General features: G+C 46.9%; 1 protein-coding gene across 3 annotated transcripts in view; it reads right to left on the bottom strand.

The window, feature by feature from the left end:
• LOC6596811 (fasciclin-2) overlaps nucleotides 1–26,031 on the bottom strand; it is an 81,943-nt gene that overhangs the window by 22,275 nt on the left and 33,637 nt on the right. For 2 of the 3 annotated variants that reach the window (XM_026990207.1, XM_026990209.1), the window contains exons 3-4: nucleotides 4,923–5,097; nucleotides 4,496–4,543 (exon numbers count right to left, since the gene is read on the bottom strand). In XM_026990207.1, coding sequence (XP_026846008.1) covers nucleotides 4,496–4,543; nucleotides 4,923–5,097 — 223 coding nt within the window. The remainder of the gene's footprint in view (nucleotides 1–4,495; nucleotides 4,544–4,922; nucleotides 5,098–26,031) is intronic. The other variant, XM_026990208.1, reaches the window with a different exon arrangement.

The following is a 26,031-nucleotide window of genomic DNA, read 5'->3' as shown; positions in this document are numbered from 1 at the left end:
CAGGGGAAAGCCTGTAGGAGGAAGTGTACATATTGCGAATGGATTGCAATCCATGGAATAAACGTAAAGTCAACGCACGTTCCTCCGCCTCGCACCGCCTCCGCCAAAATATCCTTCCATCCAGTCGCCCGTCCCTTTGCGGATTTCAATTTTTTGACAGTCGTCGTCATCATCAACATCAGCCTCCTGCCAGCCTCTGCCCCGTGCCACCCCCTTCTTCAGCTTTTCCTTCTACTATTTTTCCCTCTACTTTTGTTTTTACGAATGTAATTGGTTTTATATATTGAACGAATACATTTTTGTGTTTGTTTGCATTTGTGTGTATGTGTGTGTGCGGGGGAGTACGGGTACGGCTACGGCTACGGCACTGGAATATGGTATCCGGAATGCCGAGTGGAATATACGGAGTGGAGGCACAACCTGCGTTCGATTTGCGTTTCGCCCAATTGTTGCCAGAAAAATTCCGACCAAAAAAATACGTATGGCATGCGGCGTATTTGTTTGCCTTACAAACACACCCACACACACACACACACACAATCGTGCAAACACAGAGGCACAGATGTGCGTGTGCGGTGCATAGAAAACGTCGGCGTTGCCTGCGCCCCGAAAATTATGCTAACAAAAGTTGTCGGAGAGCCAACAACTGGTTTGACTCCGAATGGAGTCTCGACGGAGGGATACCCTGTACTTAGAATGCGCTCCTCCTCTTTCTGCAAAAAGAAAGCCCAAAGGAAGGTACCTCAAATATGTATCACGCGTTGTCCAGTGCCGCCCATCGGTCGATTAGGCTAAAAAACTCAAAATTTATAGTATTTTCGACGGCTTTAGCTCATGAGAGTCCACTAAAACCAGTTTCTCCACCCACTCGCCTCAGCAATCTGCACTATTTTTCGATCCCTTGCAAAAGCATTTTCTTCGCTGACAGGGTATCAGCGTGCACTGGGAAAAAACGCAGCGACAGCGTTGGCGATAAGAAAGGGGCGGAGATGGGGAGTGGGGGAGTGGTTGGAAATGCGGTTCGAAGCGGAAGAAGACATTGTGCAGAAAAAATTTCGCTGCATATTTGCGTTCGGATTTTTAATATTGCGCCAAGCAGTGCACACACATAAACACAACACACACACACACACAAACAAAAGAGAAGGGCAAAAAAAGAACCGCAACAAGAACAACCAACAAAATAAGAGAGAGAGTGAGACAGGGACAGGGACAGAGGCAGAGGCAGAGGCAGAGTGGGAAAGAGACGTTACGCATACGTGAAAATAAAAAACTTTCCTTTCTTTATTTTGCTTGTGCTTGATTGTCTCTTGGGTACATCATTGTGGTTGTCTCTGTCACACAAGCATCATGCCTCTCGCTCGCACACACCATCTCCCTCCCTCTTTTTATAAAATCCTATTGGCGCCTCGGGGACTCTCCTTTTTTTATTGCATTTCTTTTGGCCGTTAGATGCGCATCAAGATGGCGCTTTTGTCGTTGTTTCGACTGCGATTGTCGCTGTTATTGAATCCTGGAATGAGCCACCAGGGAGCAGCAGCCGTGATTCAAGGAGCCGCGAGTCTGCTGCAGGGATTTCCCTGCATTCATAGTAACATACTCCTGCATCTGCCACAATCTTCGACATTTATCTGTCGTCTGCTATGCCCTCTGTTCTGCTGACACGGACAACGGCTTCCACACGCTCACAATCCACAGAGCGATCTTGCAATCAACAGATCAGCTGTCTCTCCTCTGCTGAAGTCTGTCTTATCCCAAGGGAATGCCCTAGCAGGGATCCACCTCTTAATCTTTTGGGAGGGACTCTGCCTAGTCCAGTTTCACCGAAATCTAATCCAAACTAATGAATCTCCACTTCACTCCCACCAACCTTCATAATGCATGCCACTCCACAAATTACTGGCACAATTCAAAGCCCTGATCTACTGCCATGCTTGCAGCTGGAGGCAAGCCCCCAAATGCCAGTCCCCACAAAGCAGCAGCGGCGGCGGCGGCGGCAAAAAGCCCCCAAAAATGCGGACAATGCACGGCCGCAGAACTATGCCGAACTTAATCGTTTTAATTAACTCGAGGAGGGGGCAAAAACAACGCCTCTGACGCACCCCCTTCTGTCGAAACCCCGTTGGGTTTTTGGCAGCTTAATTACATTTCGCGCCTGCAAATATGCAATGCAGAAAACGGTGCGCACTGTCCAGAGTGGGTGTGGGTGTGGAAGTGTGTGGGGCGTGGCGCCTCCCCCAAAAAAACAGTCAGCGAGAAGCCCAAACCAAAAAACAAAAGAAGGAAAGTATGTGCAGCACTGGAAAGGGGCCATATCCTGGGAATCACGAAATCAGCGAAAGTATCGCTCAAGCAAGGGTTGCTTTTGTGTACCGACTTTGATCGGAACTAAAGTGGGTTACTGATCGAAATATACGACATTTCATTCCGTTTCTTGGAAGCCCAAGAAACTTATCCCTGAGGTATGTTCTACGATAATGAAAAGAGAAGAACCATGGCTTCAACGATTATCGGATTGCCGATAGTTTTCGATAAATTCTGGAAATATGCGTCACTTGAAGCCAGAAAAAGTTATCTATGAGAAAGAACTTTACTTATATTTCTGACTCTACCAAAATAAAAGCGTATCCCAAATGGAGAGAGCACATATCGCCTCCACAGAGCACATATCATCTGCAGGACCCAGGGATATGCATAGCGAGAGAGATGGTGTCCCTGGTGTCTGGTTTTTGGCCATCGAAGTCAACGCGCGAGTGCGTGTGTCTGATGCCTGATGGGATGTGATGTGGATGCCAGAATTTCCAGCATAATTTCCATCCAGCAAGCGATAATTAAAGCTAAGCAAATAAAGAAATACCCACACACACAGCAAATAGTGGCACTCGCAGAACCCTAAAAATGCTGTTGACCAGCTGGAAATATGAGCAAAAAATAATACAAAATGTTTTTTGGGCCAAAGCCAAACATGAAAATTTGCACTCGCCCAAGTTTTGCTTCTCCTTCCCTGAACCCCTGAGCCTCTAAAGCTCTGAACCTCTGAAGAGGAAAACGAGGTTAATTGGCACGCAATCGAGGGGTGGTTGCCCCCTCGGGGGTTCACCCTTTTTCAAGCGGGGAAAGAAGGGACTGAGAGCTAAGCATTGGCCGGGTCCGGTGTCGAGCCCGCCTCCCACCGCCCCACCTCCCCATTTCGGGGTCAGTCGGCAGGCAAATTAATTAACACGATTTCGCTTTTCACACGCACACCTCCCATCACTCGTTCTTTGCAAGTCCGGATCTGAATATATTGCCCAAGAATTCCCGTTCGCATTTTCCACCGCAGTTTCCTCTTGCGCATTTCCCTTGGCTTCTGTCTGATATGTTTCCCAGGAGCCTAGAAAAAAGAAAAGCTTTCACTCGGATTCCTTGATTGATTTCGCCAGCGAATGCAATTTTACGTAATTTCTTTTGGGGCAATGTTGGGATTTTTTGCAATTGGAAGATTGGAAGTTTTTTCGCTCGGACACTGACGGAAGCAGCTCCAAGCCTTAGTTCTCTTTGTGATGACTGTACCTGTAGTAGGATAGACAGGTGTGTGAAGATATCACTTGATGTTCGTCCACTTCATCAGCGGATTTCTCCTTTCTGTGACGCCCACAACTGTACATTCAGGCAGAAATCGAATTCTGGCAAATCTCATTCCATACACACTTTCTTCTGTACTTTCTTCTGCCAGAACTCACTCTCAAATTCAGGCTCTAATGTCTGCTCGACTTTCCGCAGGGTATCTCCATCTATAAGATTGATTTGTCACACAGTTCTTAAACGTAAGTGGATGAGGGGGGTTAGTACAACAGCTAATTGAATGGAATTGCATGAGGAGAGCAAACCATCGCTGATGGCAAAGGATATGAGGCGGGGGATTGATGTGTGTGTGTGTGTGTGTGTGTGTGTGGCAAAGGTCGGATGTCAAATGGCCACGGAAAATGCATTTCTCTCCGTATTACAAAATGAGTTAACAACAAATGAAATCAAATCAAATCAAAGTTAAACAATTAATCATGCCACAAAAAATAAGAACATCAACAAGAGAGCAGGAGCGGGTCTACGAGGGGGAAGACTTCGGAAGAAGACACCGAAGATGCCGTCCAAAATACCCTTGCAGAATCAAAAATGCTCTAGACTGGAGAGGAATCCTCAGAGAACGGCCTTCCGATGGAAGGATACATGCATTCGACTACAATCTTGGGTGTGTACTGTACTCTTTGAAGCCTTATTTGCTCATTTTTCATTCTGCCAGGGTATGGGACTTGAGAGGTTTGGGTTCTCTGTTCATTTCTTCGAGCCTCTCTCTGGTTACTGCGAAGTTTTTATTCTTGCAATTACTCTGAATACTGAATACTGAATACTGGTTGCAGTTACTGTTACTGTTACTGTTACTGGGGAGGTTACTTTTAACAGTCTCTGTGGCACTGTTTACTATGAAATGTTGTTGCATGTCGCGACTTTCACTTACGCTTTCCTTCTATTCCCCTTGGAATCGTACAGTGGATCATAATTGGGCCTACAATACAATACGGGGTATATGGTATACGGATATATCAGTGTTTGGATTTAGGAGCACTCTGCACTTGAATGCACCCAAAAAGAGCGTACCAAGATTAAGCCAAGGGAATGGCGGCGAATGATAATCCACCTATGATCTAGGCATGGATTCATTTCTATTTCTATTTTCTGGAAGAACCGAGTATTCATTCCATTGGCCTCTGGTTTTGCGTGCATTCCTGCAGGTTTCTACTGGGAAAAGTGTCCGTGGTGGGTGGTGGGTGGTGGGCGTTGGGGTGTACAGAAAACACCAAATAAAGAAACCACACACCAATGTACACATGTGTCAGTCGGGCTGCGATGATTGGTCTGTTTGTTTCGGTGGCTTTCACACTTACGGCTTGGGCAGAATGGTGTTGTTCATGTTGTCCTTCCACTGCAGATCGGCTACCAGGGCTGGCTCCGGCACTGTCGGTCGGCAGGTGAGGATCAGGGACTTGCCCACCGGCTTGCGCTGGACCTCCTGCATCGGAAGGATCTCTAGACTGGGCACCAGATCCGCGTGGCTCAGCTCTGCGAATAGAGGAGAAGAGAACAAGAGAAGGGGAGAGTGTTAAAGTGTGCGTTAAAGGGACTGTAAAATGGTTGGTGGCCTTTGTTTTTCTTCTACGCGAGTGTCTGCTCCATCGCTGTGGCCTTTTTTTCCACAGCTCATTTGCACAGGCGAGTAAATTTAAATTAATTTTAATTGCCTCGCTGCCGCGAACAAAGGCGGGGGGCAGAGCGGCGGTGCGCCACAGTGGTGGGGGGGAGACTGACTGTTGGACCTTTGTAATTTTCGCCTCCGCTCATTATGCCCATGTGTGGCTGTGCATCTGTGTGAGTGTCAATTAAATGAAAAGCAAATTTCAATCGAAATTTCTATTGAAATTTAAGCGACATTTTTGCTGAGAAATTTTTTTTGCTAGCGAAAATTCAATGGAAATTTCCATTGAAACGAATATTATAAAAAAGCTCTTGGGCAATACCATTTTCCTCTCTGAAAACCTTACCTAAGTCGTTAAAGGATCTAAATCCTTATCTACCGGTATCTAAGATACTTCGATTTGTGGCCTTTCCCTTCAGTTTTCCATATCATCAGTCTATCGTTGATTGTATCAATCATGAATCACGTCTCCTACAGATTTTCCCTTCCCGTAGATATTCTCTTCTCCTCTTTCTTGAGAGCATTCCTCTCTCCTTCGGGGACCTACACAGCTTTTGTCGAGCTACTCACAAAAGTTTCTCCAGCACCAGCCCCAGCCCCAGCCCCAGCTCCATCCTCCTCGCAGCTGAAAAGTTGGCCATTGTTCATCTAGCTAATTACCGACAATTAAACGCTCATGAAACCCCTTTGTAACGGGGTCACACAATGGCCAAAAAGACAGGGAGAGTGGCAGGGGCTACAGCCGCTCCTTAAACTTAAATCCACTGCAAAAGTTTGAGCCCCCGTCTCCTGCAACATTTTCCTTTTCATTTTCATTTTCATTACAATTAAAAGCCTTTTGGCCATTTTCTTTGACATTTTATTGGACACTCTCTCAGTTGACTTGGCAGAAAGGCAGCAGGCGGCAGGCAGGCGGCAGGCAGGCAGTAGAAAGAAAGGCAGGAGGGCAGACAAGAGCTTGGCTTAGTCCTTGGCCAAGTTCAAGTTAAGCGGCGAAGAAGAACCTTAATGGCCAATGTCCGCACATTTGTTCAGCATTTTTATGGTTCGGTCAACATTTGGCCAGAGCTTAAAGTGTAGGGCTGCCCAGGGGTGGGCTTTCCGGGGCGTGACCACCAGCGCCCCGCCGGCTGGGATCAGGCTTTCCCTTCGATGGAGCAGCCGTGCTCTCGTGGCTTGTGCATTGCGATGGGTATATTGGACTTTGCCCGACACCATGACGGCTTTAGAATGGAGTCGTTATCTGGTGTTCTGGCTTCATCCTCTTTGCCCAGTATCTACTTCTGTGATCCTGTGTCCCCAGGATTTTTTCACACATAAATTAGTTTCAAGATCCCTTTTCTCGGAGTCCCAGGTATCCTGCGGTCGTTTCTGCTCGTTTGTTTTCAAGGTTTTTTTTGGTTTTTTGTTGTTTTTTTTGTTTTGTTTGTCAAGCCGCAAGTGCCGCAGCGCACAGTCGAGTGCATAAATAATTTAATGTAAACGATGCCACACACACACACATCTGAGTGGTGGGGCGGGGGGCTGCGTAGTAAACAAATACCAGTGGGAATGGGAGTGGGTGTGGGTGTGGCAGAGGGGCTGCATGCCACAGAGAGTGCATTAAACTGGCCCCCGGGCTTCAGACCCCTACACCCACGGCTGGCTCCTCCATCTCCGTCTATGGCTATCATCTGCCGCGGCTCGGGCGAAATTAAATATGAGAAATTTATGCGACGTTGCTATTTTGCATTGCAATTAATGCAAGGCAACAAAATGGCGCGCTCTCACCCCCACCCCCACCCCCAGGCGGGAGCCCGAAAAAAACGTGGGAATAATGCGCGCAATAAAAAAGCACCCCCCCGCCCCGCCACACAAACAAGGCGGGGCAACTGGCAAATGCTCTTCTTCGAAAGCGAAGATGGAATCTATTCAGAAAAGACGCGGCCTTTGAGGTGTGTTCCCCGGGGGACACCGAAACGCGTGTGTCCTTCATTTTGCTCACTTCGGAATGTTCCTTCACGCTGTTTGCTTGTCGATTAAACACATTTCCAGTCGATTATTTATCGAATGTTTAAGCGCGTGTCAAGGCCGACGCATCTGGTGTCTCAGTATCGAATAGGAATCACCTTTACGATCACTTCTTGCTCACTTTTTCCCCCTTTATCTTTGTAGCCATTACTCGTTCTCTCTCTCTGTCTCTGTCTCTGCCTTTCTTTCGCCATTACTCTTCCTCACTCTCTCTATTGCCATTACTCTTCCTGTCCGTCTTTATCTGTCGTTCGCCTCGCATTCTCTTTCTTCTGAAAAATGAAAGGGCATTCAGCGGCGCGCTGGCTCTTCTCTGGCGGTGCTGGCGCCTTATGCTTAATTTATATTTATTTTATTTTAAATGCATGTTGCATAAATAAAGGCACTGGCGCACACACGCACAGACGCGCACACACACATGTGCACACATTATCTTTCTACCTCTTTTGAGCTCATCCTTCGTCCCCCTCCCCTGCCCACCTCTCTCTCCCTCCCTCTCTTTTCCTGGACCCCCGAGGACTGTTTTGTGCGGGTGTGTTCGTGTGTGTTCGTGTGTGCGTGCTGCTCTTCCGGACGCCGCATAAATAAACAAGCGGTTAAGAATTATCGCGAGGCTCAGAGGAACGCTCAAAAGAGAGCAGAGAAAAGAGAGACCGCGCACTACACGATAACCACTGGAGCTATTTTTCACCGTCGCGACGGTAAACTTTGACATTCGCAGTGGAAACCGTGAGAACAGAGAAAACGGAGAGAGGGCCGCCTTTGAGCCGGGCTCTGGAGAACGGCGAGATGCGTGAAAGATCAGGGACTTAGCTTCTTCGGAGATCTTTCAAAGCCAAAGGCAAACACTGCCCCGAAACACTGCCACCACTGCAGTGGTGCACTGGTGCAACAGTGCACTGTTCCATTGGCATCCTTTTTGCGCATCGGTGAAACACCGATTACTGCCGACCATTATCAAACGATGGCGCGACGGTGAAGAAGCTGTCGTCGCGTGTGTGTGTGTGTGTGTGTGTGTGTGGGTGTGGGCCAACTGCTGGTCATATTCTTTCCCTGAGCATCCCACTGCAATTAATTCATGGCGCGCACAGAAAATATTGTTGAAAAACAATTAAAAACTGCACATTAAAAGGCCAATGGCTGGAAAAATTAACACTCTCTTCCCAGCCCTTACCCACTTTTAAAGCTTTAAATGCAGCAAGTGCCTTTTATTTTCCCGCCTTTTCCTGCGTTTATTGCCAGAGACAGGCAGAGGGAGGGCGAGTGAGAGAAGGAGCGAGCCGCGGCAAAAGTTAAAATTAATATTTGTTTGCTTAAAAGTTGGGTAGCTCTTTCGTTTCGTTTCGTTTCGTTTGGTTGGTTTTTTTTTTGCTTTGGCCAGACCAAAAAATTGTTGATTTATGTAATCCCAGGCACGCCCACGGCCATGGCCACGCCCTACCACCCACCCTCTTCTACCCGCCCGAAAAGTTAGTTTTTGAATTATGACTGCAAAATAGTTCCCGCTCCGGCGACAAAAAAAAAACAAAAAACAGCTTACGCTTACGGGCAAATATTGTCCAGCCTCCCTCTGCCACTTCCTCTCTCTCCCCCCCATCCGAGCGTGGGGCGTGCACAAGTGGCGTGTGCCCCAAGACCTGAGCCGCGTCCAAAAATAGACTTCAATCGCATATCGAGAGCAGCCTAAATTTACTCTCAAGAGAGAACCAGAGAAACACGACGAAGTGAGAGATCAAAGGGAACGCTTGAGAGAGGTCTGCCAGACTGAAAGGAGATCAATACTTGTGGCGCTACACTGCAAGGAATCCTGTAGTAGCTTCTAGTGCCTAAAGAGGCGGCAGGAAGCACTCGAAGGAGAGTCGCACAGGGCACAGATGGTGGGGGTCTGTGGATCCACAAATCAAACCACCATCAGAGATAAATGATACTGAATGCTGCTCCAATCAATAAGGATTCAATAACCAACCCCGTCTCACTTGCTTAAGCAACAACAAGAATACCCTCGATGGACTGCGATTTATCGGGAACTAACGTACAGAAGATATTATGTCTCAAATGTGGCTCTCTGCTGTAGTACTGACTAAATTTAACAACATTACACGGCTGACAACAGTTTCTACGGTCTACGAGTATTTAGATATGTTTTCCGAACTCCAGAAAAGGGCAGTGTTGCATAACAACTCAATCGCCAGTGCTGGAAAGCGCGTGACCATTGCGGGGCAGTGTGCGCCAATTCAAATACCTATTGATGGATGGATTTGTTTCAGTGCACTCCTCCCTCTCTGAGGCTTACCTTGAGGCAGAGGTGGGTGGGTGTGTGGGGGCGGGTGGCCATTCAAGGCCAAATTTATTTGCACAATAACAACATAAAAGGGGCACGGCCTCCCGCTGTACCCCGCTGTACCCCTCTGTAGCCTATATGTGCGGCATATTTGATGGCATTACCGTTAGGCATGCATATATCTCTACCCCACTCCCTCTTTCCTGCTCTGCAGACAGACCTCTCCCTGATTCTTGCGCGCTCTCTAGCCCTCCTATCCACTGTTTGCACTCGTTATAATATTTTCCCGTTATGTTGGCTTTTCCTTCCTTCCCGCTCTCGGTCTCCCTCTCTCTTGCGCTTTTGTTTCGCTCCTTCTTTCGGCTTCGACTGCCGCGTCTGTGCTGACATGTTGCATACTTTTGTGCGACGTCGGCGACAGGAAACTGGAACAGCCGCCGCCTCAAGTGGTTGCCCCACCACCCGCACCCACGCCCGCACCCACACCTCCGTCCATGCCCCCGCCCCGCACTTCCACCCGCACTGCATCGCTTTGGATGCCTTTTGAATTTTTAAATAGGCCAACGAGAAGAATGAGCAGACAGACATTGACAATTTTACTTCGTTTTGCCCATACCCTTTCGACACCCTCGAGTACCCCGGAGGGTATATTGGACATATGGAGATATATTCTTTCAGAAGGTAATGCTAAGATGCCACAGATCCTCTAGCAGGTAATCGGGACTTTGTAGATATAGTTCTTCACAAAAGAGGAACTACTCGGATTTTCCTCATTTAGGAATCTAAGCCCAATTACCTGCCGAATTGGCTTGTCATGCGGCAGCGCCCTTCGGTCGATTGTCTTCGCTTGAGGCTGATATCCACTGCCTGCCAGACGCTCTCCTAATACTTTTGCGAATGGTTTTCGCTTGAGAAATGTACTTTCTGTGCTGTAAGCTCGTTGATATTTATGTTAGGGGTATCTCCGTAGTCCCTATGCCATAGAATACCATTGCTTTTTCGCTGGCTGTTCCTTATCCTTTTGTGTCTTTGTGATTTGACTTGAAATTTTCGTCGTGTGCCACACTTCAAGGCACACTCAAGTGGCAAAGGGGCACACACTCTATTTTTATGATTGTCGCACGGGCTGTGATTGTGTGGGTGCCACCCACACCCGTCTGTCTGCCTGTCTGTCTGTGTGTCTGTCTGTGTGTCTGTCTGTGTGTCTGCCTGTGTGTGTGGTAATTGCTGCCATTTGCACGCTTCAGACGCCTCAATGCATGCAACGAGCGAGCAGGGGTATGTGTGGCATATGGAATATGCCACATATGTAGATCTAGTTGTATATCGTTGTGGGAGATTCTTCTCCAATTCGTGATCCCGCCAACACTCTGGCTGACCTTCAAGGATTATCAGTTTTCGGACGATAAATTACTCTCTAATTGGCACAAAAATGTGTTCTTTTGGTTTCGCCTCTGGTTTTGCACTTGAAAAAGTCAGCGACCCAGAAACCCAGTGGCAAAGTTTTTACCTCACCCCCAACCCCCAACCCCTCTGCCCATGCCCCCTCGCTTTCTGGGTTTCTTCCATTCAGTCGATTGCTAATACAAATGAGGTCATTATAAGAGCAGGAGAGAGGGCGACAGAGCGGTAGAGATAGAGAATAATGGCAGCAGCCAAGTGGCGACAAAGTAGTTAAAGTTTTATCTCTTTGTTACCCCACTGCCCTGTGCCTCGTGCCTCGCGCCTCGTGCCTCGTGCCCCGTGCGCGCTGCCCCCCGCCCACTGCTCCGTGGCACTGCAGTTTCGGGGGAAAAACTATAAAATGGCAAATGAAAAGTTGATGAGCATTGAACAAGCAGCAGCGGAAAACACCCAGCAACTGGTTGCGAAAACTCTCCTGCTGCTTCTGATGCTCGGGAAAACTGTTGAACTGCAGCCGGGAAAACTCTGCTAAGTAAGCACTTAGCACTTGAATGCACACACACACACACACACACACACACACACCACGCACACACCACACTTTCTTGGCGGATAATGCGGGGACTGGGTTTGCGGATTGCGGGATTTGGGGGTGTGGAAAAGCCGGGAAAAGCCAAGAAAACCGTGAAAAGGCGCCAAGTGACAAGCCCCAGGGCACGTAATAAGGGGTTAAAATGTTCTGTTTTTCGAAAGGGAAATAGGATTGGAATGGGCGGCCCAGCATGTCGCTCGGTAGAGTGTTATGAAAGCCCCCCCTCCCTCCCTTCAAGGAGTCAATTTCATGGCTAATACTGGCGTTCCTATATAGGAAAATGCAAAAATTATGAAAACAGGGCTAAGAATTTATGTTTAAGAGCGGAAACGAGTTGAAAGTATAAGAGTTTGGCAGTACAAGAATTTCTATTATGATTTAAGAGCAGGCACAATAACAGTATGTTGGATCCATAGGGGATATAAGAGCAAAGTTATAATGTAGAAGAGAGTAAATATGATGTGAGAGAACTTGTGAGAGGGGAATATTGGATCGAGAGCACGTGTGGGCGCGAAATTACGGTATAAGGACCATTATGATATGAGAGCAGGTATAAGAGAGTAAATATGATATAAGAGAACGCATGAAAGCGGCATATTGGTATGAATAGTCTGACCCCATTCTCATATCACCTCATGATGCCACCTTTTTATCGGAAAAAAGCTGTTTCTTACTTGAAGAAAACGAAAAAAAACTCGTAAAAAATTGTGTTAACAATTTTGTATTCAAGTGATAGTTAATATGTATTTTATAGAATTTTCATTAGCTCATCCAGCCCTGTAGGGCTAGCTTCTGGGCTACAATCACGCTTATGTAATTATGTGGCACTTCGCAGTCAATGCAGCATTTTCCGAGCTTTCGCATGCCACACCTGTATATTTCAATTAAAACTAGTAATATCCTTTCACTGACAGTTTCATGCTTAGTTTCATGGAATTCCTTAGATTTGTCTTAGCCGGGTTAACCCGGTTAAAGACCGCTCAATTTCCGCGTTTGACCACGGCCTTGATTGCATTTGCAGTGCAACAGCTGCCAGGTCAAGAAATCTGCGGCTTTCACCAGAATCTTTGCAGAAGTAAGCCTCACAGAAGTCTTCAAAAAAGCCAGATCTGGCGGAGTAGTCAGGACTGATAATGCCGGACAAGAGGATAATAATGGATAAAGAGTAAGAAGAAGAGGGACTTTATAATACGAATGCACGTAGAAGAGCAGTATTCTGACATGAGGGATAGTTTCCGATCGAAGCCCATGAAACGAAACATTTTTCACCTTAAGCCTTGTATGGTATGCAGATTAAAGCTCATAAATTAGAAATACAACAAAGAAACGCAGTACACAAGAGTGCGATATTTGTGTTGGGAATACATCAGAATTGGGAATCACGAGGAGTAAGCGCTTGTATAAGTAATCATCCACAAGTTCTACAGAGGAGCAACGGCATTCACAAGATATTAACGTTAATAATTATAGGATTTGCAGCCATATAAATCGAAAATCTGTTTCAATGGCAGCGCACATCCGCCATCCGCCATCCGCCAGCCGCCAGCACGAATTTCTTGGTGCGGTGAAAAGCCGTTGGAAAGCTGGAAAGCTGGAAAGCTGTCGCAAAGTTTTTCAATCACTGCGAATGAATCGGTGGCGGGTAGAGAAGGACAGAGAGGGCGAGAAACAGATTTCAGGTCGCCTCTGCTGCGGTGGACCAACGTTTGATATATTTAAAACTCGCTTCCCCGAACGAAAACAGAAATATGGCGGAGAACCTGGCGCGGCCAAGATGGCAGGATGATGGCAGGATGGGAGTTGCTTGCAGTCAAGTATTAAGCGCCGCGAAACTGAAAGTCGCCACTCACAATAAAAAAAAAAAAAAAACTAGGAGTAAAGTGAAAAAACGTGGCACCAGCAACAGAAATTGCATATAGAAGTTGAGCTTATTATGTGCGTAAAACTTTGGCCGTCCTCGTCCCCAGCATCCCAGCATCCCAGGATCCACAGCATCCCAGCACCCTCCTAGTCTACACACCATGCTCATCCGCAGCCTTGTCTTCGCTCTCATCCTCATCCTGGTCGCCGTCGACGCTTGCTTTTAAGTTACTTTGCGTATTAAGTAAACTTCACTGATAAAGTTCGCCCTGGGATAAGAGAAGAACTACGAGCAGAATCGCGAGAGTAGGATGCAAGGCAGCCCGGCAGGAATACCCTGCTAGAATATAAAGATATAGAAGATGGTGGGACTCCAGCGAGGAAAACGAGAGAATGCTAATTGGAAGTCTGAGAATTCTGATGTGAGCCGCATATATCCTTGTGGACCAAACACTCATTCATTTGGGAGGAATGTAATCCAAAAAGATTGATATCTTCAGAGGTACAGATGGGGAAATTGGGGAAATTGGAAACAGCTTTTGGAAAGGGTATCCGACTGATGGCTGACTGTACCAAGGGTACCCTCGTATGATTAGGGGTAGTAGACGGTGGTTTGCATCCCGAAAATGTACCTTTCACTGTTGCTCCATCTCCCAGACATCACCTTCACTCCTCACTCCCACTCTCTCCCCCTTCACCTATTCTTTTCAGACGCCCTTTTCCTTTCTCCCTTCTGGTCTCTCGCTTCCATTTTATTTTCATTTTAAGTGCTGGAATATGTCTTGTTAAGTAAGCAGTTAGTTTTTTGGTGCCCCATGTAGTCCCTTCTGCCTCTGCCACTGCCTCTGCCTCTGCATCCGCCCCTGCCACACACACACAAAATGTTTCGCAAAGTGTTTCTCCTAGACCTGCCCCACGCAGCCCCTGGGGCAGGCCTATGCCATGCCACTTGGTACTTGGTTAGCGCAAGGTTCAACCGTCAAGGCAAAAGTTACAATGTTCACTCTCATTTTTTTTCGGTTCCTCCTCCCTGTACCTTCTCCCCATCCTTTTTCTCTTTTTCCTTGGATTTCCTCTCTCGGCTTTTTTTTGTGTATTGTGCCAAAAGTTTTGTTGCCTCTTATTTTTCTTTCGTTACTTTTTGTAGAAAACTTTAAACAAACCCAAAAAGTTAGCTTTTCCGAGAATAAGGGACGAAAGTCGAACGGCTTCGTGGCTAAGGCCGGCACAGGGGGACACAAGGGAACAAGGGGGCGGTCCAAAGCATTCCCCGACATCAGTAAGCCCAAGAAGTTGCCCAAATCATTGGGATTAGACGGTGTGCCCAATGTAGGGGATTGACTGGCGATAAGCTTGAAACGGTAAGTGCAACCGGTTAACCGGTTAGCTGACGGCCGGGCTTTGTGTGTGAAAAGTGCTCAAAGATCGCAGAAGTAAGCCTTCAAATTAAGTCGAGACGAAAGCGAAGAGCTGCTAATTGTTTAAGCCAACTCCAGTGGCAATGTCGGGCATTTATCGCCCTTTTATCGATCACTTGCTGAATGTTTCAGCCAATGCCAATACAAATGTATCGATAAATTTTCGATGGCCTATCTATGAATGGCTATTGATTGATGTTTTTCTAATTCTGTATCTTATTTCCAATCGAATACTCCTTATGTATCGATTACTTATCGATAGATTCCCTCTTGCTCTGTTTGTCATACAACAGGGACGTTATGACTTGCATTTATGGTCCATAAACCGAACGAACTGAGAATTTTCAGTGGCTAAAGTCAATTTGTGTTGCCAGTCGAGGGCTCGGAATGCAAATTGACAATCGGCGATAGAAGATAATAGAAATCACACACACGAAAAATGGACAGATCCCTATATACGGGAAACTGTTGGGCCAATCGGCGCGACGGTGTCATCGAAGGTAAGGGGTCATCTGTCATATTTATCCAACTTATTGCCCTCCATCCCCCCCGTCACCCATCGCCCATCTGCCATTGTCAATGATGAACTCCCCTCTGGCGATGAACCCTACTATCCACTCCTTATACGTGTCTATATATATCTGTGAAATCGGGCCATCCATCACACGGCTGGCAGGACTCCGACGACGACAGCTCGATTGTCCCCGAGCCCTAAGCCGCGCGAGAAGTCGACGACTCGAGGCCTAAATCCCAAATGCAAACGTTGCAGAAATTAAAACCTGAACGAAAAAAAAGTGGGAAAAATATCAGGGAAGCGTGATTCGAAGTCTTGAATACCCTGGAACTTTCGGATAGAAAATGTTTTTGAAGCGAAATCAGTTCCCAGGAAAGGATCTCAGCTCTAGATATCTTTGAAATGCCTGCTCTGTAAAGCTTTTCTGCTCTATTATATTCTGGCAGGACAACATTTCTTATGCAAGTCCTGGACTCTTAGGGTATCAAAGCCGTATCAAATCAAAGACCAAAATTGATGAGTGCAAAAAAAATGAGTCGCCGCTCCAGATACGAGTACTCGTAGGAGAGGGCCGGCCAGCAGCTGCTTCTGCAAAACATTCTTTTTTTTTTTTTGATCGATGGGCTGCATAATTTTCCAGCTAGATTTTTCCAGCTAGCGTCCCGCGGGGAAATGGAAAAAGGCCCAGGGGCGAGGGGCGAGGGGCGAGGGGCGAGCGGCGAGCGGCCAGGGACCGCGGGGGCAGGTAGACTGCCGCTTCTAGCATCAAAATCGATCATCGGCGCGGCGCGGGGGGCAGTGAAATTTGATTGATGGCCTGATTGATGGCTGAGAGTGTGCCGGGGAGTGTGGTTTGCAGGGGAGTGGCATGCCGTGCCGTGCCTCAAGCATTGTTTGAGCGACTCAATTGAACGGAAAGTTGCCTTGGCTAATTGAAAATTGTGCGACGGGATTAGAAGTAGGACTGCCCCCAAAGACAGATGAAGCCCCCCCCCAGGCAGTAGGATGCATAACGAATCGCGATCGGACCCACTTCTCTTAGATCCGAAGGAACGTTGTGCAGCTATAGGCTATAGCTTAAGCAACTAAAAAATCAATGAATTATACAAACGATGTGGAAATTTTCTTGGCCAGATTCCAGAGTGGCGGCAAAGACATACCTGCAAGAAGAAAAACATAAGCAAATTATCAGATTAGTATCTAAATAAAAGTGATTCGTAGTTCTATAGAAAAAATAATGAAATGGGGGAGGCTTCAAAGGAAAATACATAATAAAATATTGGAAGAAAAAGGTGCGTTGTCCATAAAGAGCTTCTCTGGATTAAACTTTTAACAGAGATAATATGGATATCATATTGATGGTAAGCGTTCAGCAATCATCTTTAGGCACTTAAGATTCAGTTGATTCAGTGATTCACGAAACCATCTATGCGGAGCAGAGTTCCAATTGAATGGAGCCACAGACGATGGACAATGATGATTGGGGGAATGGAGCTGTTGCTCTTGAGTACGATTCTGCTGCATGATGCCTGATGCCTGATGCCTGATGATATGCAGCGTTTATGACGATAACGACGATGTGGGCCAGCATCGCAGCAGTTGGCGCTGTTTAATGAGCGGACAGCGAGCCCCATCATCGGCCATCACCCATCAGCCATCAACCATCAGCAGTGGGCCCCAAATGGAATGAATCAAGCAACTGCCTCCCCCCCGTCCCGCGTCCCATGGCATTCCCTTTTCGAACAATTAGAGGAGGGCGGAACGGAGGGAGCTGGAGCTGAAGCTGAAGCGTTGAATTATAGCATTTGCTTGGCTTCTCCGATGATTAATTAAATGGCATTTTAATGAGGGAACGAGAAAGAGACGAATGCTCGAATTGTCATTGAGTGCAGCAGCAGCAGCAGCAGCAGCAGCATCCAATAATGGAAGCCCTCGATGACGTGGATGATGCGCTGCTGCCACAGAATACTCTGCTGTGGAATGTGGAATACTTTTGGTTAATTTATGCAATTGAACTTTTGTGAAAGAGAGCAATAGAGTAGGGTTTGGCTTCCTCTCCCTCTCTTTCTCCCCCGGTGTAGGGTCATCTGCAGAGTAGAGTTCTGGGGCATTGAAATGAGGTAATCCTTTGGCACAAAAATAGGAGTATCGTCGCTCCCATTCGATTAAAAAACCATCATTCCACTGATTGATTCTAGGGGCGACAGTTTTCCCTGTGCTGCCATTTCCCTCATCGAATCGAGCATCCCACTTGATGGCCCCTAAAAACGATAGCGAAATGGCCGAAGCCATGAAGGAGAGAGGACTCTTGGGCGGGGTCCCTGGGGAGACATTGTGTGGCCCATTCATTGACTCATTCACGGGGCGCGACAAAGTTGCTTTTTGAATGTCTCCGAATGGAGGTCAAGTGTCGGTCTATTCCCCATCTCCCCATCTCTCCATCGCAACGTGGATATTGTATTCATCTGCTGTACTGCAGTGTTCGGTTCTCTGTTTTTCTGTAAATTAACACCATCACACACTTTAATTGACTTCAATTAAAACAAATAATGCCCGTTTCGAATGCCATTGCACAAAGCCTTCCCCTCCCGCTCCCCCTTCTCCGCATACTCTTCTGTATCCGTATCTGTATCTGTATCTGCCTCTGCCTCCATCTGTTCTATAGTCGTATCGTAGATATGTCTGCACTATTTGTTTCGATCTTTGTCATTGTCGTTGAGAGCTAATAAAAATGCAAACATGTAACCACCAAATGCTCTCTGTCGCTCCCTCTCTGTCAGTCCCCTCCGTCCCTGCTCAACGTTTATTGAACAATTGAATGGCAAACAAACAGCAGAAGAAGAAACGCTCCGTACAGTACCCGCTGTTCGGGATACACTTTCTTTCTTGAGCGATGATGCATGATTCACTTTGGGGTATCCACAAACTCGCTCGCTCATTCGCTGAACCATCGGGGACACACTCTTCCAAAGAGTATGTGGAAAAACAAGAGTATGAGGGGGCCACAACAATTGCTTGGGCAATTCATTCATTTCAATTCTATTCGATTCGATTCGATTCGATTCACTCGGTTTGGTGGGCACGGGGCTTGCGGGACTACAAATATATATATATTCAAATATGCAAAATGGAAAGCAATCTCCAGCCCACAAATCGTGTGCCACAATGTGAGGCCGTACATATGTCCCGATAGAGAGTCCTTTCCCCCTCGAAGAGGGGGCAAATGGGTTTCAATTGTCCATTATAATTAACAATTTCATGTGGTTTTTCATTCCACTCGCGCACTCTTCTGGGTCTTTCCAAAACGATTCGGGGAATATGCGGAAATTGGAAAGTTAATGAAAATCGTACATTTCAATTGAATTGCACTACGTGGACGGAATTTACGGTGCAGTGCGTGCAAATGTTGCGCGATTCGGAAAATGGAAAATACGCAATGGGAAATTAGTCGCGCGACAAGTGACCGGGTTGTATAATCTCGTTTTGTTCTCATATTTTTTTTTTTTGTCTCGTCCTCGATCGAGTGACAAAACGATTGTTTAATTGCAGAAGAAATTGATAATTCTCGAATTATGATGGCTTACCAACACTGACACTAAAATGAAATCGTAAATTATGGCGTAAGGATTATAAACCATTGATCGATTGAAAAACAAATTGAATGTTCTGAAAGAAGCTTTTATTTTTGGTAACACAGTTTTTGACTGTTTTGCAATACTAAACAAAGTGTGCAATCACAGTTTGAAGAATGTTGATTAGATATCATCGATTGGGATTAAATCGATTGCATAATAAATGGAATATTTGTGAATAAATCTTCGGTAACGAGTTTCTAACACTGGTTTTTGATAGCTTTCGTAATCTTATTCGTGTGCTATCGTAGATTTAATTATTTGAACATATAAGTGAAAATCAACTTAAGCTATATTTAAAACTGATTGAGTTTAAAAGTGTTAACCAACACTAGTCTCATTGTTAGTACTGGCGTTACTTCGCTTACCAACTCAGAAAGTAAGCCAAACCCGTGCCCAAAACATAGGATTCACATCAAATATGTGGTGATTTTTCCCTCCCGTCTTTCCCAAAAGTTTTCATCATAAACAATTACCGATTGGAAAAACAGCAGCAGCAGAGGAGGAAAGCCCTTTTTCATTTGATGTTAAACTTTTTGATAAGCAGCAGGCCCTGGTCAGGCCCCGAAAATTGCCCAAAGAAACCCCACAATTGAAAGGTGACCCTTCCAAAGCGCCCAGCCTCATCTTCTGGGGGGTTCGGGGGCCTCTGGCTTCTGGCTTCTGGTGTGGTGTCTGGTGTGGAGTCTGAGGTTTGGTTCTCGGTCGCTGGTGGTGTGGGAGCATTAAATATTTAATTAAATTCAGGCAGAAACCGCAGGCCCAGTTCCCGGTCGAGGTCCAGGGTCTAGAGGGGGGATGCCGTCTAAGAAAGTAACCAAATGAAATGCTTTTTGCGGTTGGCATTGAAATGAAATGAAATGAGTGCCCCTTCCCCTCTGCCCCGCCGCCCCGCCGCCTCGCTGCCACTTTGCCACCGACTGTGACTGTGACTCCGACAACGACCCCGATATTCGTAGAGTGCAACAGAAGCAGCAGCAGTGGCAGTGGCAGTGGCAGTGGCACTTGAAAATGCCACTGACAACCAAAAGGGAAATTTATAGCAAAAATGTATGTATTGTTGCACAGCATTGTGGCTGTTGCAAGTTGCGCCGTTGCCGCACTGTTGCTTGTTGTGGGAACAGCCGCAATGGAGGAGGGGGGTCTACGCAAAATATTTCCATACTTTTATTGCAAATATCTCATTCGCTCGCCCTTTCTCTCTCTCTTGGAGCTGTCTGTATTTCTGTCCGTCTGGCGGAGAAGAGAGGAGAGGAGAGGAGACCGTTTCTCGGGCTCCCCCCGTTCAACAGACATGTGTCAAGTTTTTGGGGTCTCGGGATCCATTCATATGCATTGCCATGTTTTAAATGCTGCCTACCCATCCACCGTCACGGCTCATAAATCACTTTGTAAAATGTGCTACGCGTCTGGGCCCCACAACTCCCATCTCCTGGCTTCCATCTCCTGTCTACCGACTCCTGGCTCCCATCTCCTGCTAATTCCACAGCCAGAGGAGCGGAGGAGAAGGCTCTGGCTCTGGCTCTGGCTATGGTCTGCTCTTTTCGTTTACGCCTCATTTAAAAAGCAGCTCCAAAAAAAAAAACCAAGAATAAAAAGCGAAGGGATGAACAAAAGTTTAATTGTAATAAATTTGCCACATACTTTGGCCCCCTGTCTTTTCGGGGGTCACCTTCCTTCGAGAGTAATGAAATGCTAAACAGACAACAGACACTTGTTGCCTCCTCCTCTGCGTGGCAGCCACGCCTCCACTCCACTCCACCCGTTTTGGGAGTCTGAAGTCTGGAGCTTCACACATGACACATGGCGTAGCAAAAAGTAAAGACAACAAATGGAAAACGAAAGAAGACCCACCCAGACAACAAGACAGTTTTATGACACTTTTGGCTGTCGGGGAACATTCTATTGGAACGGGAAATGGGAAATGGGCAATGGAAAATGGAAAATGAAATGAAGACTTGAACGAAAACTTTGAGAACTAATTGAGGACCCAACTCGAAAGACAATTAGGAGAAGTTTTCGCTATCGAGAGTAATTGAAATGAGAGCTTTACACGCATTCTGTATCGTTTAGTGTTTACATGAGAATGGCAATTAGTGTGGCAGTGCAGTTGCTGAATGGCAGTACAGTCCGTCCCTCCTTGTGTCATTTTTCGTCGTGCAACATGAATGAACCAAATGTTTGCCAGAGAAATTGAAGCTGAGAAAACCCATAATGGAAAGCACTCAAAAGTTAATCTCAAGCTAAGGCTTCAGCTTGGGGGATCCGAGCATTTTTCGTGGGATAAGACGTACGCGCATAGAGGAATAGAGGCTTAGAGCTCTAAGAAATCCATCGGGTGGAATCGGAGGAGTAGAGGCCATAAGGCCATAAGGCCATAAGACGATAATGCAGGAGCCCATATGCATGGATATGCATGGGGGTGGAGGCTGTCATTATAACATCCACCTTATCATCCATGTCAAATCAGGACATTAATTGGGCCACACACACACACACACATACAACGAAGGAGGAGGCACCGAAGGATGTGATGTGTCGCTGCTGCTGCTGTCAATGCTCGGGCGAGCACAAAAGCGACCCCATCTGAATGCAGACGTTGCATGCAACTCCTTAATGGCATAAGCGCTGCCACGGGAGTGCTACTTAAGACGCCGCTTCCCCGATTCCCCGATTCCCCGATCCACGCTGCTCCTGCTCTAAAGGCCCTCTCTCCACCCGGGTCGAACGGCTCTAACGGCTCTGGCTGGAATATAGATGCACAGATAATGCGAGGCACACGACCAGGCCAGGGATTGAGTGAAAAGGATTTCCCTCGTTGACAACGAACCAGCTCCTTCGACAGCTCCTTCGTCCTACGACAAGTGACTTCGACACTGCCGCCGCTGCACTTGGGGCGTGAATTGAGGAAACAAAGTGAGGCAAAAAAGGAAGTCGTCGACGATCCCCCGTTCTGTGTCTTGCCTCTTTTTTTGTGCAGCGTGTGTGTGGGCTGCCTGTCCCTTCAGCCTCATCCTGCTTCTGATGCTCTTGTGTCTCACTACACTTCCACAAGAGGGTCCCTTGTCTTCAAAGTCTCGCTGGCAGAGAGCTAGCAGTGGGGAAGGATAACCTAGGCGCTGTTCCCCGCTAGGAGAGACAGAGCACTGGCCATAATCGGCCAAATATATCTCCCATTCCAAACTGATTTCCAATCCTAAATGCTCTCCTCCTGTCTGTGGTGGAAGGGTATTCCACGCTGCGGTCTTGTCGCTGCCATTGCAGGGCCCTCCCCCTTTTCGTGGGCTTCTTATTTCAGGCACTTCTTTTCAATCTTTTCTTTCAGTTTCAGCTTCATATACTCCTGTCTGTGCCCGCCTCTTCGCCTTCCCCTGCTCCTGCTCCTGCCTGCTGCCTGCTGCCTCCTGTTGTATTTCATCAGCAGTGCCTGCATAATTTCGCAGTGCATTCAGTGTCGCTTCTGTTCCGTCGCATCCTCTCTCTCTCCTGATGCTCCGATGCCAAGCGAAGCGCGATGCGATGCAAGGCGATGTGAGGAGTGCCCCATGCAGCGTGTGGCGCTATTAACACTTTTGTCATTATCGGGCAATGGGCTGCCAGGCTGCTTCTGCTACTGCTTCGTCTCTGGAGTGGGTGTCGGTGTCGGTGTCGCTGTCGCTGTGTCGTTGTTGGGGGGATGGGGGGGGGTTACGCTACGGTTAATGTTACTCAGGTGGGGAGCGGGCGGAGAGGCCAACGGACGAATGGGAGGATGTTGAACATTCACGGAAAACGGAAGTCTCGACTTCCGTTTGTCGCTCCCATTGCCGGGGCTGATGAAGCCATTCGATATAAATGCTGGCGGACAACGAGGGTCCATTCTCATTCAGAATATCTCCTGCTGCTCCTCCTCTTCCTGCCCGCTTCCTGCCCTCTTCCTGGGGAACCCATTTGGCATTCATGTGCTCCTCTGGACGTGGCATGCGTATTCAAGTGTAAGCGAGTTGAAGTGTCATTGCGAATTTGGAGCACGGACTGGGAGCAGAAGAAGGAGCAGGAGGAGGCTCCTCCCCGCATCCTCACTGCTGTCCGCTGATTAGGGTTGGAGTAGCGGCCCCCTACAATGGCCAGGACATGACATGACGTGTACAAGTGGCACGGGGTTCGCTCAATGGAAAATTTAGGTTACTTTTGAAGTGGAGCCAGGGAGGGTGGGCGGATGCAGGATGCAGGACGGGGGGATACTGATGCTGATGCTGACAGCGATGGGGATTTGATTGTTCCGGTGGGAGGTGCGGGAGGTGCGGGAGATGCGGAAAGATGCTTCACTCCTCAGGACATTTACAAGGGGGAAGATCGATAATGATAATCGCATCGTAATTTTACCACTATTATCGATAGCGATCCAAGAAACTAACTATTCACTCTCTTCGTGTCGGTCAGCCGACGTTAAAACATCTTTAAACTTAAAGATACATTGAAATTATAGTTTGGTCATTGCCTGCGACCCTATAGTTCGCTCCTGCAGCGATCCAACACCAAAGACCGACTCACACATGTATCGGTGATCTATAACAGATAATCGATAGTAATCGATTAGACTAATTACCCCTCAAATTCCGATTTCATTGTGAAGAAATTGATTATCGATCCCACCGTTTATCATATCGATAGCGAATATCGACATTAATCCATCACAATAACGGTACTACTCGTGTGTGGTTGTCGAAAAAAAGCGATCGATATGTAATCGTTGAAGCGTGTGCAAAGCTGAGCTTGAAGATATTTCCTTAGATCCATTCATATCGAATCTATCGAGTGTGAAAAATGCACTATCGAAGCCTTTCCGATAGTTAAAATACAAATATTGAACACAGAGAGCATAAAGGATCAGAGCGCTCGATGACCGCACGGAGGATAATCCGATTGCAATAAAGAATCATCGAAGCGTCGGACTCAATCAGGATGTGGCACCCACTAGCGACTCCCGTTCAGACTGCCTTTCGTTCATCGGTTGTCGCTTGTCGTCGCATTATTACCCCCCAATATTACACACAGTTAAATGGCATTCAAGCGAACAAAAAGAAGCCTGGAAAATGGAGAAAAAAACTCCTCATAAATGGCCGGTCTGCTCTCTCTCTCACCCTCTCTTTCAGTGGGAATGGAAATTGAAGTTTATCGACATCGTTAAAATTATCTTTACGGGCATCATTGACAAGGATACGGCTACGGCTACGGCTGCGGCTACGGTAGAAGCCGGGGGCTACAGGACACAGGCCTCGACTCTTGTCGATTGCCACACTTTCGTTCCTCGCCCCTCGCCCCTCCCCCCTTCCTCCCATTTTATTACTTATGCCGCCGCCTCATATAAATTCACATTTTCCACATCATTGAGCCCTGGTGGCAACAACCACGACGACTACGAGGACAATTTGCATGTGGAGGCCATGGTGTAGCCGGGACGCTGTGTGACACCGAGGAACGGCCGGAGTAAATTGACACACAATTTTGCCTGCATAAATCTTAAGCAGAGATAATGCCGCACGTAAAAAAGTCAAAAATGATTTACAATATGTCGGATGTATGTATGTATCTGGAAGGGCAGAGAGCAGAGAGCAGAGACGCAGATCTTCGACAGCGCAACGACTTCTGCCAGACGGCAGACGGCAGACAGCAGACGCCATGCATATGAATTATCGATTGTGAGTGCAGGAAGCACCGAGAGAGCGAGGTCTCAAGTCAGATGGCCGTGCCCAGAATCCGATTACATACGAAATTAAGTCGATAAATAATTCATTTCACTCTCACTCTCTCAGCCTCCACGTCTGCCCCAACGCCCCAACGCCCGAATGCCGAACGCCGAATGCGGAAGCGGTCATTTGTGGCAGTAGCCGCCACTTCAGAGGGCAAGCAGAATGCAAATGCAAATGGAAATGGGGACTGCATTTGGTGTTCTTTTATTCAGCTCTCGATTTCATACGATTGCAAAGCGATTGTTTGGCATTTGCATATCGATTGTATCGATATCAGTGGTCGATATCTGTATGCGTGAAAGGGGCTTTTGTTTTTGTGTCATATGAAGCGCAAATGAAGGTTGACATTGTGGTTTCTTGGATGATCGATTACTTCAAACACTCATCCTTCTTTCTCTGTGATTCTCTTCCATTTTTCCCTTAATATTTGTACATATTTTATCGATAAATTATCTATTATCGCTATATTTTATGAGATTTCTTCTCCATTTCTTTCCCGTCCTCCCTCTTTTCCAGTTTCATCGTTTCAACTGTTCAGCGATGATTGGAACCTTCTTCCACTGATATATTTCAACCAAACTTCCACCTTTGCCTGCTCAATCCCAAATACATGTGCGTGTAATTTCCACCTCTCTTAACGCCCACACATTATTTTAAACCCTTTTTGCATAACTCTTTCCATTCGCTGACTTGTCGCTCTCCTTTTTTCGGCCGCATTTCCATTTTCGGCTTATCAATTGCGACGTCCAAACGACACCGGCAATTAAAAGTGAAGCTATGAAAAATCACGGCCCACGGACCCATTCGCATTCGGTTTTGCAATCAAATCAGATTCTCATTCCACATTTGGCCACCAGAAAAAGAGGAAAAGCTGTGGACGACGAACCACGGGCCCCAAAAAGGAAGGAAAAACAATCTCCGCATTTTGTAGTTATTTAATGTGGACGGGAACAGAGTGTCCGAACTCTGCATTCAATTCATAACCACGTTCCGATATCGTTTGGGTCAGGGATATGCACACACACACACATACACACATGTATGGCATGCAGGGATCTGTGTGGCGCCTCTGCTTCTGCCTCTGCCCCTGCCTCGCCCTCGGGCAATTCGGACTTTTATTATGTGCGCCACTTTTTGCGGTTAAACGATTTTTATTTGGCTTTCCATTCGCACAGCAGAAGCAAAACAGGGAGTCAATGGCCAGGATTTGGCCGATGATGCCGACAATATTTTTTCAATAGCTTTTCCCTCAGGTTTTCCCCAGAAACGATTCATTTCATTCTGATTTTATTATTTAGACCTGCTCTATCTTTTTCTTTTTCTTTTCCGTTTGGTTTTATTCTACTTTTATTTCGGTT

This window comes from Drosophila persimilis, unplaced genomic scaffold (assembly GCF_003286085.1).
Source record: "Drosophila persimilis strain 14011-0111.01,24,50 unplaced genomic scaffold, DperRS2 tig00000520-arrow-pilon, whole genome shotgun sequence".
Classification (NCBI taxonomy): domain Eukaryota; kingdom Metazoa; phylum Arthropoda; class Insecta; order Diptera; family Drosophilidae; genus Drosophila; species Drosophila persimilis.
This window is presented reverse-complemented; position numbering and strand designations above follow the sequence as displayed.